The 14620-nt window shown below is 45.6% G+C and overlaps 1 protein-coding gene across 1 annotated transcript; it reads right to left on the bottom strand.

The window, feature by feature from the left end:
- Nucleotides 1–10646: 10646 nt before the first annotated feature.
- On the bottom strand, nt 10647–12686 carry LOC136499532 (zinc finger BED domain-containing protein RICESLEEPER 2-like). Its single transcript, XM_066495150.1, has one exon. The coding sequence runs from the start codon at nt 12684–12686 to the stop codon at nt 10647–10649; it is 2040 nt and encodes a 679-aa protein (XP_066351247.1).
- Nucleotides 12687–14620: the final 1934 nt, after the last annotated feature.

Genomic DNA, 14620 nt, shown 5'->3' with positions numbered 1-14620 from the left:
CCCCTCATCTTGGGCTAGTCGAGATTCGAGAAGATTCCATCTATCCTAGAAAAGATGTCTACATTGTGGCTCAACAGGCCGTGCAGGTGTATTATACTCCATACGCCAACCAAGATAAAGAGGATCTTAAGGGTTGGGCTATTGTGCACTAGGTATCTCCACACGGTAAACTACCTGCCCCAAACGATGATGATTACAACTTCAACGCAAACACATATGACGGACAGTTCTATCAAGAAGATGGGCTACCAGGCACGTTTGAGATAGTCTTACCCAAAGCAATTGAAATGGAAGTAGACAACGAAATGGTTGATGGCGAGGTCGATGGAGATGTGGTGGTAAATGCCAAGGACATAGCAATGCTTGAGCGATTACTTCTAGGCAATGACTATGATGACAACATAGAACCTTCGGATAGTGTTGCCCAATTGGACAATTTTGACAGTGATGATGAGACCTATGATCCCAATCATGAAGATTATTCCTAGTACATGTAATACTATGTTTTTTTTAATTTGTGTTTTGTTTATATATTTTGAATCTATTTCTAATATATGTACTAATTAGTCTTGTTCATTCTTTGTGATTGCAGGTGATTGAACAAAGATGGTGAGCAGACATCCACGCCGTGACACGCCCTCGGTTTACGGGAGAGACCGCTCTCTCCTTCGAGGTGAGGGGTCGTCGTCCGGGGCAGCATCCGTAGGAGGTGACAAGAGGACGACCAGGGGCAGCAGCCGTAGGAGGCAGTGGTCTCCTCCCAGGCCACGTGACGAGGTGCTGGAGGAGGAGCACGTGACGGCCACGGCCACATCCTCGTCGGAGGATGAGAGGGGTCAGCAGATGGGCGAGGGAGGCGAGGCGCTCGAGGGCGAGGGAGGCGAGGCGCTCGAGGGTGAGGGAGGCGAGGGGCTCGAGGGCGACGGAGGGGGGTACCGCTACCCGGACTCCCTATGAGCGAGGTCCCGTGAGCCTCCCTCCGGTTCCGCTTCCTCACAACCACCCAGTGATTCGGCCTATGACAAAGAGGTAAGTAACTATAGATGTTATCACAACTACTTCATAAGATATGTTGGAAATCATAAGAGAAACTGATAAATTTTCTTAATCACTTGTGCAGGTCCTGGTTGGTTTTGTCAGGTACTCTAGCACGCACCCCCACGAGCATCCTTGGTGTTTTGTGCAGGAAATGGTACCCCGGCATTGTGCAACTGTCCGAAGAGCCGGTGGTACGGGAGCCGGCCTCCAACTGGGATAGGTACGCGCTGGTCACGGATGACACTTACCGCAACAAGCAGGAGCGGGTATTGGCGGAGTTTTGGGTAAGTTTCTCTTGCACAACATTGCTTAATACATATCATTCATTGGTTAAATGTTTTATTGAAATAATGAATGGATACATCGGTTTTGTATGCAAAAAATTTTCAAGGCCGAAGAAGGACTTGAGGCCCAGGCGGATCGGGCGGCTGCCGTAGCTTGTAGGAAGTACGTCACCGAGATGCACCACCATGGGCGCGTCCAAGCCCACATAGACTACTACAGGTCGGTACTTAAGCAGTCCCTCCCCAAGCCTCAAGCAAGACTGATTACGCTGACCCGGGACTAGTACCTTGAGGTAGGCGAATAACATTCATAATGATTCGTTTTGATATTAAGTAGGTTCAATTTCATCTTCTTATATGTCAAATACTTGATGACTTGTAGGTGATTCCTTGGTGGTGTCGATCGTATCCTGAGTGCTGGGCCATGATCGTGGACAAGTGGTTATCACAGGACTTTGTTGGCACGCACGAGAGGCTGCGGGAACAACGTCTGATGAGGCAAGGTCCAACTCACCATCAAGGCAGCCGCAGCCTCCCCGGATACAAACAAGCATACGTAAGTGATTTCTTTCATTTATTTTGATGCTCAATTCTACTTGATTTCTCACCATCTTCCCGTCTTTCTCGTAGGAGGCTACACACCCGGGCAAGAAGGTCTTGGAGTTCTCTGCGTGGGCTATGTCCCACATGGGTAGGGCATCGTCCTCTATCTCCTTCGACCCGGCTGCCCCGCCCCAGGTGTACTCCGACCCGAACGTATACACTAAAGTCCAAGAGTACACATCCTCGGTAAGGGAGATCTATGGGGAAGATTACAATGTGCGCACTGAGCCCATTGATGTAGAGACGATCATGAGGCTCGGAGGAGGTAAAAAGCACGGGCGGCTGTGGATTGCAGACGGCGCCATCGACTCCACCACTGTTCCCTCCCTCGACGCTATCCAAGCACGGAGCACGAGCTCCAGCCTGCCCATACACTTACGACCTTCTCCAGCACTGCAACAGGTCCAGGAACTTCAGGTAATTCCTGTTTTACTCATCGTACGTTGATATTTACACACCTAAATTAGATTTGCATTACTGATACATTGGAGTGAAATATTGCAGGCCGAGCTACAAGAAACAAAAAGGCAAAGTCAAGAGCAGAACGCGGAACTGACCGCACAGCTGCAGGCCCAGCAGGTCGCGTTCGAGGCCGCGCAGAAGCAGATGGCGGAGATAATGGTGATCATGCAAAGTCTTGGGCAAGCATCGGGTGTACCTGTGCAGTTTTCAGCTCCTCCTCCTACTCCTACAGCTACTCCTGTAAGTATGAAAGTTTACTTTTCTCTTGTGCTTTGCATGTATGTCGGCCTTCGTGCCGTTGTGGATGTCGGCGTTCGTGCCGTTGTGGATGTCGACGTTTGTGCCGTTGTTTCTTGTAGGTTTTGGAAACCTCCCCGTGCAGGGGAGGTGCTGCCGAAATTTTCAATTGAGTCTAATCTTTTTGTATTCCTAGATTACTAGATGCAATCTCTAAGTTCCAAAACTGTTTTCCCAGATTACTCACACATGCAATCTCTGCTCCTTGTTGCAGCCTCCGTCCGCGGGTTCCAATTAATTTGGTAGTGCGTCACCGGGTGATCCCGCCTTTCCTTCACCACCGTCTCATAGGCTACCTTGATCAGGACTAGTGCTAGGTGATGTGGTTGGACTTTATTGTAATATTTGTGGTTTATGGTTCTGACTTGTGCTTGGATTTCATGAACTTGTCGTAATAAACATGTGAATGATGATGAACATGTGACTTATCGTTGTAATATATTGTGATTTGTGGTTCACAATTATGGTTGTGATATATTGTGAGAAAATAGGTTCTGTGTGATATATATGTGATGGTTGATATATATATGTATATATATGAAATGCTTGTGTCGATGGAATGCAAAAAAAAAATTAAATTTCTGTCTCTTTGCCGAGGGCAATAACCAAGGCCCTCGGCAAAGAAGGGTCCTTTGCCGAGGGCCGTCCCATTGCCCTCGGCAAAGATTTTAAAAAATAAAATAAAATTTCTGCAACATTTCTTTGCCGAGGGCCATGGTTGGAGGCCTTCGGCAAAGATTTTTCAAAAAAAAAGAATAATTCTTTGCCGAGGGCCGTCCCATTGCCCTCGGCAAAGATTTTTTAGAAAAATTCTGCACATTTCTTTGCCGAGGGCCATGGTTGGAGGCCCTCGGCAAAGATTTTTTTAAAAAAATAATTCTTTGCCGAGGGCTCCCGGAGATGGCCCTCGGCAAAGACTCCGTCCCAGGCGCCGGCGCCGTTACGGCTGCTTTTCTTTGCCGAGTGCCGCTCCAGCCCTCGGCAAAGGCTTTGCCGAGTGCCCGATAAAGAGCCCTCGGTAAAGACCCTCTTCGCCGACTCAAAATTCCCCAAGAGCTCTTTGCCGAGGGCCGCCCTCGGCAAAGCCTTTGCCGAGGGTTAATGGGCCTTTGCCGAGGACCTTAGACCCTCGGCAAAGAAACGGCCTCCGGTAGTGATCTGTTGCTCACGGTTGCGGTCATGCCACCGTTGGACACCATGGCAGAGATCCGTAAAAATTATATGGGACCAATCAATTTCAGCAAGGGCTGACATGTCACGAGTTAGCTGAAAGTCTCTGCTATTAAAACCACCACTAGCCATCGGGAACAATAGCTGGTTGAAGATAACGAGGAAGAAGCACCGCATAGTAAAGTCGTCAACACCACCCTCCTGGACGCGCTTCACAAGTGAATCCAGCTTCATGTCCTTTCCTTGGACTACGCCCAGTTGTTTCTTGAACTCGGCACGTTCACGTACTCCCTCATGCCAATCCAATGTAGGCGCGCGCACACCGTTCCCTCGAAGACAAAGTACTTTCCGGACCAATTTTTTTGTTATCGGCAACTCCTTCCCAGGTCCAACACATTCAGTACCATATGTCTAGGATCAATGTGATCGTAAAGCCAAGCCACCAAACTAGGGGGACAAAGTGAGTTGTCCAAGTCAATGTCAAGTAGGCTGGAGAAACCAGTGTCATCAAGGAAAACCCTACGCTGATCTGGTGTGAACGCCTTATGTCCCTTCCAGTCAGTCTGACGTTGAACCCTGTTCACACTGCAGACAATGTAACTATAGTCAGAGATATGAAAAGTTGACGGCAGATAACAACGTACAAGACAAAAACAAATGATGTCAGTCCACGAAATGGATAGAAGATAAAAAACAGTATACTCCATATATGATTTAAAAAAATACCACAATCCACCTATACATTTACTTAATAAATAAATAAACAATGGATTGCAGCGCATGTCCAAACAATCCATTGCAGAGCATGAGAAAGACCCAATTGAAATTCATCATACATTGAAAAGAAATAGATTGCATGGAAGATTAAAGTCGATTTCCCTGAAGGCAATACATAAAGATAAATGCCATGCGAATAGCCAGCACACTTCCACAGTTACATAGAAATGGAAAACATAAAACGTAAGCAAATTGAGTTCGTTAACAAATCGTTTGCAACAGAACTCACCACTCGGCTTTCTCCTTCATCCAATGTTGTCGCATTCACCCAAGGGCACTGAAAACAGGAATTATAGAATCCGTATTAACATTGGGCCTGTTAGCTGGTTGGTTTCTGGGCTGATAAGTCTGACTATTGCTAGTTTGTTGTGAGAGAAAAGCACTGTTGGCTGGCTGAAACCATCAAACGAACAGGCTGAAAAGGAATGCCACTGTTTAGAGGCGATGCCAACTAGCAGAAGCTGAGGGAAGGGAATGAGCTGAACTGCTGCTGATCGAGGTGGAGTCGTCCTAGCAACTTATTGCATTGTTCTTATTATTAGTGTGTGTCCTAGAGAAACAGCTTGTTCGCTTGCTTGTAAACGATCGTAAATTTCCAGCCGGGAACAGTGTTTTTCTCTCACACCAAACCAGCCAGCAGTAAATAATCCACGATACGATACGGCCTCCCGAACAGGCTGCTTGAATGCAAGTTTTTAATGAACAGGACCGTGAACGAGAACCTTAAGGTCACTGGAAGAAAAAAAAAAGGAGAGCAAATGTGTGATTAGAAGGTGTACACAAGCGTGTATACTAAGTAGCTTGTAGAGGTGGCTTATCATTATTTATAGAGTATTATTATATTATAGATACGTGGTGAAACTAAATTCCAGAAAAAAATATACTGCTGAGGAGTGAGGATCCGTTGTAAGCTCAGGCCCTCTGCCGAGCAACCAACAGGTTACACACATTCCAGCCAGAGAACATCCCGAGACACGACAGGTCGAGGAAAAGCTAGCTAGCTAGCTAGGTCTGCCGGTATAAATACAGGTCCTGCCTCGTCCTTCTCCGTTCGTGATAAGCTAGCAGCTAGTTGCTCATCCCTGAGCGCCGGAGCAATACGCTTGGCCTAAAAGGAAAGCAACCTGGAAAGGTAACGCCCTGCTGTTTGGGATTGTTTGGCTCATAAATATCTCTGCTCTCTTGAATCTCCGGCTTGACGACATCCTCAGTTTCCTCACATCCAATTCTGAAAGGAAATCTTGTTTCCCTTCCTCTCCGAAAAAAAAATGGGAACGTGTTGCTGTTGGTATTTCTAGATTGATGCATTCCTATTATGGCAAGCAGCTACAGTTACTTTTTACAAGAAGAAACATTTCATTTCATTCACGGAAATGGTATTTACGATGAGCAGGTCGGTCGGTGCCACACTCACGTCTCAGCGCAGAGAATGGATGCTCCGATGATCGTCCTTTGCATCGGCTCCGTCGCGGTCGCCGTCGCCGCGACTGCCGAGGCTCAGCCGGCGGGGATGTACTTACTGCCGCTTGCGCTATGCGTCGCGTTTAACCTGGGGATTCTGCTCGTGACTCGCGGCGTCGTCGCGCATGCTGGTGGACACCGCCGGGCATGAAGCTGGCGAGCCAAAAAAGCGGCCGGCGAGATGGCTGCTGGTCGCCGTGTCAGCAACTCAGCACCATATGTGGTACCGCCTTGGACTTTCTGCACTCGTGGCAGAATCCTACTGAATAAATATGCCGCTGCTACTTGTCACATACAGACTACGCTTTCTGCACTAGTGCGCCCACTTGTCATGTTTGTCATTTTGTTTGTTGAGTTTCGTCTCTGTTTTGTTTGGTGTCAGTAGCACCAAGCAAGTTATATTGTACTAGAGTAATAAAATGCTAAAGAAGAAAAAACTATGCCACATGTTTGTGCAGCACCGATCAGCAATTGAATTCAGTTTCCAATTTGTTGGTGTGTATATGTGTGATCTCATTATGTACTTCCTCCTTTCTAACTTATAAATCATTTTAGCTTTTCCATGCTATGCACTAAGGTATACATTATGTTTGAATATATAGCAAAATCCTATGTAATTACAAAAGCTAAAACAATTTATAATTTGAAACACAGAGAGTAATTATTATGCAATATTGTAGTTGAGACTAAAAGAAAAAATTGTATACAGAGCTCGGTACCGTTGGAAGAAAATATTAGCTCAAGAGAAAAGCACTAATGATGTTCGGCAGGAAGAACAAATCCAAAAAAACAAAGTAAATATAAAGATTAGCAGATTTCAAGGAAAAAGGGAGAAAAGAATGAATAAGATAAGGTAAATGCCTAGGCAGCTTCATAAGAAAATGTTCAAGCTTAAGTAGAAATAAATGTTCCATATTAGAAAGACAATGTTCTAGCTTTACTAGAAAATTATTCTGACTTCACAAGAAAATATTTAGGTTCGAGAATCGAGAGAAGGATGTTCCAGGTTTAAAAGAACAATATTCGGAGATTAGGAGAAAATATCCTAGCTTCACACAAATAATCAAAATGTTCCATCTCATGACAAGAATGTTACACCTCGTTTGGATGTACATATTCAGACCTGGAATTTGGAATTGGAATCGAGTTTTTCCAAATCCGCATGCACTACCAGAATCCTGAATTACCTTGAGTGCCAAAAACCATCAAGGAAATGGGTTAAACCGTTAAGCAAACGTACTCAAGAATAGAAGGTAAGGAAAATTAGTTTCCTTGGCGCTTTTGGCACTCAACGATGATTTCCTTGGAGGCTAGCCGCCAAGGAAACTACGACCAGACTTAATTTGCTGAAGGGCCAAGGAAATGTTGCAACCGCCGAGGAAAGAAGTTTTCTTGAAGGTTGACAGCCGCCAAGTAAATTAATTTTCTTGAGGGTTGACAACCTCCAAGGAAACACTCTAGAGCACCAAGGTAATTGTTGTTTCCTTGGCTGCTCTTCACCTCCAAGGAAATTATAGTTTTCCTTGATTGCCGTTAACCGCCAAGTTAATTATGATTTCCTTGAGGGCCGGCCCCCAAGGAAATCTATATTGGTAATAAATTTTTTTTGCAGTAATCAATATATTCTAGTATCCAATCACTATACTCAGTTGACACATGATGACATGCATATAGACATTTTGTTATTGAGCCCAACCATTATATTGACATTAACATATCTATAAGAATATTACAAGTGCATTCATCATTCATCCTTACATGAAGTCCATACATTATAACACACAAGTCTCTAATAGTTTCCAAAGTGGTAGGGGTATTACTAACTTCTGTGTCATGAAACACCATGTGTTCAAGAAATGGTCGAGCTCCCTTTTCTAGCCTCCCAAGTTTGCAAAGATGGATCAGTAGCACAGACTCACAGCAGTGTATGCTGCACACAACAGCCTGCAAGCCTCACCTTCACCTTGTATAGGCAGTCCCTTGCAATGACACATGATAAGATGGACAGGAGAACTGGATCAAAAGTTCAGAACTGACTAAATATGCTCGGTGAACAATACCATTTGTTCTAGGAAAAATATCAATTATTGGACCAATAAATGGAGACAAGAAGTAATTCCACCGTCCAGTAATCAGGTGCTTCACAGCTTACAGTCCAATCTATCTCAAAAATAAGCTTACAGTCCAATCTCTATCAGGAGTAGTATATAGACAATTAAAAATGAAGAATTCCTGAGAGCATGAAAGAAGCACCTACCAGGAGCAGGTGAGTCCGGCCAGCACCAGTGGCACAATTACATGGTCACTGCTTCCATGTAGAATCAAATGTTAGTGTTGTTTGAGGAAAAAAAAAACATTCCCAGTAAGATGAAGGTCACGCTCATAGCCACATTTGGCAATCTGTCCACACCAAAGAAACAGCAGAAGGAAAATGTATGATAAATACTTGTCAGGAAAAAGCAAGACATAAGCAATAAAACACCAAATGAAAAGTATGCATTAGGAAAATATAAATACAAACACAGATAACTTGAAACGGATAGATCAAAGAACATAGCAATTCTAGATAATTATTGGATACTCTGCTAGTTGGACTGGATTCTTGGTTCTTAGACTTGGATACTTGTGTTCAACTACAACTACAATATTATCTACAGAAATACTTAAGTACGAAAGATTGAGGAGTTTTTCCCTCTTAAAGAAGCCTAGTTTAGGCCCGAAGGTAGAATGCTGCACATATAATTGAATCGAAAATTCCTACGGTTAACTAATGGTAAATAATGCCTGCATATGTATGTAAAATATCATCATGCATCATCTATATGTGCAGTGAGATCATGAATTTCCAGTAAAAAATAAGATCCTGAACAGTAGTTAATCCATCGAAAGCAACAGTAAGATCAAATATATAAGATCCTAAAAGAAATGTCAGAGTACATTGCATCCCAACTAGTGCACCACCTAATTTTTTCTGAACATACTATCAGTTATCTGAAATTTCCAGTTTGAGCACCAAATCAATGTTAAGAAAATTAATCCACCAAGCTTATTCATCCCTTCCGATATAAGTGAACGTGGTCACTTACCAGAAATAACTGAAGATGTATGACACCTCAATTCCAAAAATAACATTGTAGAAACTAAGAGAACACATGTATGCCACGCTCATCGCCGTGCGCGCGAGCCTCGGCCGAGGGCACCATCACAAGACCGCTCGACGGCGGCGTGCTCACCCACTGGGGAGCGCGCGCTCCGGCGAGGGGACCCGCGGCGGCGCCGCAATTCTTCTCCGGCGTCTGCTACACTGAGGGATGACAAAGGAGAAAGGGGGGAGGAGCTAGGGTTTAGGGCGAGCCCCACCGTAACGCGTGTGGGGGACTAGGGCACCGTCGCCTAGACCGCTCGACGGCGGTGCACTCAGCCCAAGGCGAGCACGCGCCGGCGAGGGGACCGGCAGCGGCGCTGCTCTGCTTCTCTTTCCTTTCCGTGTCCGGCAAAGAGAGAGAAGGCGGGGAAGAAATGAAACTAAGGTTTTGGATGACCGGCGCGGCGGGGGGGTTTTATTCCGCCGAGATCACCGCCCGACCGTCCGATCGCGATGAACGGCTTCGGGCGCTTGGGCTAGATTCGGCCCAGGCGGGCAAGGGAAATTCTGGCCCAGTCCCAGGTTGCGGCCTGGGCGCGGGGGAGCGCAGCGCGAGCGGACGCCGTGGGCTGGATTTCGCTGCTGGACCGCGATAGCACGTGAGTATACTTGGCCATCGGGTCGGCCCGGCTCGGCACGGCCCGGGCACGGGACATGCACGGCCCGGAGGATGTCGAGCCAGCACGGCACGCCGTGCCTCCCGTGCCATGCCGCTGCGGGCCTCGTGCCTAGTCAACAGCCCAAGCACGGGCCTGTGGGCCTAAATCCGTGCCGTGCCGGCCTGGTAGGCACGGCCAAATCACCAGGTCGTGCCAGCCCGAGGCCCGTAGGGTTCAAAAACACATCAAAAAATTCATCTCAACAAGAAGTATTCAAATTTGAAGTATTTTTTTCCCAGAAGAGCTTCAAACTAAAACCAAAACCATACACACAGAGAACAAGAGGAAATTAAAAGGATAACTGAGCTGTGTGCAATGCTGCCTCATTAAAAACCTTTCTGGGTAAAATTCACCCTTGTGAGAAACCCCAGAAAAGGAAAAAGAGTGCAGCACAGCTCTTATAAGTCTTAAACATGTTCAAAGGTTTACATGATATATCACAGATACATATCATAATCAAGTCTGAGGCTCTCAGGCTCTCAGCTCACCTCTCAAGTCTCACAATCTCACTGTCTCACTGTCAACTCTCAATCTCAACCACCAGATGCAGAAGCCATAGATGCAGATATGGTAGCAGAAGGAGCCCCGGAACCAGAAGTAGATGCATCTTCATCAAGATAGAGATACTCGAAGGAGTCTACCAGTTCTTAGTTGTCAACATCATGCTGCAATCTTCTTTCACCCAGCTCCCAATCTTTTATGCAAGCAAGCATCTCAACATGTTCAGGCAATAGTCGACGACGTCGCTCCTCAAGTATTCTTCCTGTCAAGCTGAAACAAGATTCTGAAGACACTGTTGAAACGAGGAACTGACATAATGTCTCTAGCCATGATAGAAAGCACTGGATATGTTAGCTTATGGTCACGCCACCAGAGAAGTAGATCAAAGTCATCCTCATATGTAGTGACATTGTCACTGTCCAGATAAGTAGATAGCTCACAAGCAGCAGCAGAAGTAGATAAAGAAGGACTAGGAGCAGAGGCAGGGGAAGGTCCAACAACACCTGATGCTCCAGGGCCTCCAAAAATTCTTCCCCATGCATGCTTCCTCTTACCTGTGATGCTTGCAGGATGTGCAGCCCTCCTTTGAGACCTAGCTGCACCAAACTTTTCTTCATACTTGTTAAACAACTTGAAAATTTTAGTTTTCACAATACCGTAATAAGAACTGTAGTCAAAACCAGTTTTTTGTTGCATTATGGTAAGAACATTAAATAAACCTCTCATTTTACCTCTAGGATCAAGAATGAATGCAAATGAATACAACAGAGATATGTCCTTCCAGTATTTTAGGTATTTAAGCTTCATAGGATAGACAACAGAAAACAGATTCTGATTCTTTGAACTTTCATGCAAATGAGTTATAATATCTAGCAGATGGTGCAGAATAAGTGGACTAGTTAGATAGTAAACACCAGAAAGAGTGACTGTGGAGTCATAAAAAACTTCTAGGAATTCAAGTATTTTAGCAGCAATATACCAGTGACTTGCAGTTAACAACGTTGAGCCATAGTTGGAATTAATGAACACAGAAAAAACATCCTTATATGGAAGCAGGTGTTTAAGCATAAGATATGTAGCATTCCATCTAACATCCATATCCAAACCAAACTTTCTAGGTCTAACACCCTTAGTAATGCAAAAGTTATTGAACAAAGCAATCCTTTGATTAGATGAGTTCAAAAAGTTAATAGCAGTTCTGAAATCCTCAGTGTAAGGTTTGAACCTTTTTAAGCCAGATTTTACTATCATATTAATAATATGGCAAGCACAACATTGATGCACAAGATGATACTTAACCTTATTAGGATCTGAAGGTGTAGGTGCAGGTTCAGAACCCAGATAACCAGCAAACATAGGTGTCAATGTTTCCATAGCCTTAGCATTGGAAGAAGAATTGCCAAGAGTAACAGAGAACACCTTGTCAAGCAAACCAAATGCTTCAATCACACAAGCAATTTTTTCTGCAATATTGTCACTAGTATGTTTTACCTCAATCAAGCAGAGACCAATTACCTTTTTCTGCAACTCCCAGTCAGCAGTCATATAATAAGCAACAACACTGATATAGTCTTCCTTTGCATTACCAGACCAAATGTCTGATGTCAGACCAACAGAAGAAGCACTAGACAACACACAGTTCTTAATTATATTACATCGTTCATTAAAAAGTTTGCCAAGATCTCTAGTGGTGGTCTGTCTAGGGACCTTCACAAACCTAGGATTATGAACTCTAACAATGTATTCTTCCCAAGCATCAGTCTCACAAATTCCTAAAGGCAGATCAAGCTTAGCAATCAAACGACATAATTCAGATCTAGCAACTTTAGGTTTATAATCCCAGTTATAAACAGAACCATTAGGATTGTATGAAAGCCTAGATTGAACCCTAGCACGTTGATCAGTTTTAATCCTACATGATTTTTGGTGCCTTTTTAAGTGACCAGTGCCAGCAGAAGATCTAGCAGACAAGGTAGTTTTGCACATCTTACAAACAGCATTGGTGCAAATTCTAGAACCATTAATAACCTCATAGATCTCCTCAAAATCAGCCCACACAGGCGATTTGCGCTTACTAGTGTTACCTGTACCAGCAACCGAAGGACCAGTGCCGTTGGAGTTCGTAGTCGCCGTCCCCCCTTCGCCATCGTCTGCGTCCACATCGATCGGAGCAGCAGAGCCGTCCCCAAGATCGATACCGAACAACACAGCAGCGTCGGCTCGAGTGTCGTCATCATTCTCACCCTCTGGGGCTAGGCCAACCGGTAGGAGGCCATCCTCGTTGGCCATGGCCACCTCTCCAGCCCCGTTCCTCGACGGTGCGGGTGGCTGCCTTGCTCGCTCTAAGCCACAGCTAGAAGATGACGCATCGGCTACCGACCTGTGTAAAGACGTGGAGGAGGAGGAAAATAGTACATCAGAATAGATCACAAAGACACAAACCATTCATCAATGGAAGAAGAGGAGGGTTAGGGTTAGGGTTAGGGTTAGGGTTAGGGTTTGGGTTTGGTTTAGGGATGTACCTACGCAACCGGAGCTCGGTGTCGAAGAAGACGAGGACCACCTAGAGATTATGACAGTAAGGTTAGAAGGACGGCGAGCGGCGGAGGAGGGGCACACAGGGACACAAACTCACATAATCACCCAGATCTAGAGGGGAGATAGGGATAGGGACAAGGGAGAGGCGGAGAGGGAGCAGGGAGGGGATCAGGTAGGACTTAGTAGTAGGGAGCTACTCGTCGGCAGTAGGCAGGGTTAGGGTTAGGGTTAGGGATGTACCTACGCAACCAGAGCCCGGTGCCGGAGAAGACGAGGGCCACCCAGAGAAGACGACACACCGGTTAGAAGGACGGTGAGCGGCGGAGGAGGGGCAGACGGGACACGAACTCACATAGTCACCGAGATCTAGAGTGGAGATAGGGATAGGGAGAAGGGAGAGGCGGAGGCCGGAGAGGGAGCGGGGAGGGGATCAGTTAGTAGGAGTAGGGAGCTGCTCGCCGATGGTAGGCGGATCGTCGAGGTCACCTCACCAGAGTCAGAGAGGACAAAGCCGAGAGCGAGACTGCGAGGCAAGAGCAGCGAGGCGAGGCAACAAGCGAGCGAGTGAAAATGAGCTAGGGTTTTCGGGTGTGGCCCCCGCGGCCGCGGCGTGAGCTTATATATGAGGAGGGGTCGAGGGGGTGTGGCCGCGACCATGGGTGTGGGCCACGCAGCGCTGTGGGCCACGGGGAGACCAGGAGGGGAGGACGGAGTGAGGAGGCCAGGAGCCCAGGAGGGGGAGGAGGGTGGCCAGGCCGCTGCCGGGCCGTGCCAGCCCACAGGCCTGAGCAGCGGCCTAGGCATGGCCTGTAGCCTCGGGCCAGGCCAGCCCGGGCCCGCATGTCACCGGGCCGTGCCGTGCTCGTGTCGGGCTAAAAAACATGCTTCGTGCCGTGCCGTCGTGCCTCGGGCTGCATAGCCAAGTATACGCGTGAGTGTGTTTCGGCCCAAAATGCACAGTAAAATTTACGAATTGTTTTATCCTTTTCAGAAGCAAAATTTTTTATTATTTTTGTCTAGTTTAAATCTCTGTCAAAATTTAAACCAACGTGATAATTTTTTCAGAGAGTAGACGAGTATAATAAAATGCTTCTGAAAAGTAGATAAATTATTTTTTCATGTTTTCGCTGTAAAGTTAATGTTTATTATCTTCTAATTAAATTCGAACCAACGGGAGAATTTAATTTTGAAGAGCAGTTAAATTTTATTCAGTAAATTATGATATTGTTATTTTTCAGACCAACATTAATAATAGCAATATTATAATGATTTTTCATGAGTTTTTTCATGCATTAATTCTATTTCTGCCCAACGGGGATATAGAATTAGTGTAGAAGAATGTTGTATGTTTTAATTTAGACCAACGTTAAATTAAGGCATGCAATTATTATGTCATATTTTCTCACTATCTCTGACGGTGTTTTTCAGGACTCAACCCTATGGCATTTATCTCGCACATACCGTCTCTTGAAGGGGGCAACTATTGGGTATGGCGAGAGAAGTATGAATTAGCACTTGCGCTGTTAGAAAATGACCTAGCGCTTACTTCTCCGTGTCCTACTGAGCCAGTGGACCCAGTGAGGGAAGAAAATAAGGCTGATATAGATTTCACTATTCGGCAGTGAGATCATGCAGAAGTAAGGATGAAATATGATCTCGAACGTAAGAAATGAGACATTTCAAAC

This window comes from Miscanthus floridulus, chromosome 13 (genome assembly GCF_019320115.1).
Source record: "Miscanthus floridulus cultivar M001 chromosome 13, ASM1932011v1, whole genome shotgun sequence".
Lineage (NCBI taxonomy): Eukaryota > Viridiplantae > Streptophyta > Magnoliopsida > Poales > Poaceae > Miscanthus > Miscanthus floridulus.
The sequence above is the reverse complement of the archived record's forward strand: the minus strand, read 5'-3'. Positions and strand labels throughout refer to the sequence as shown.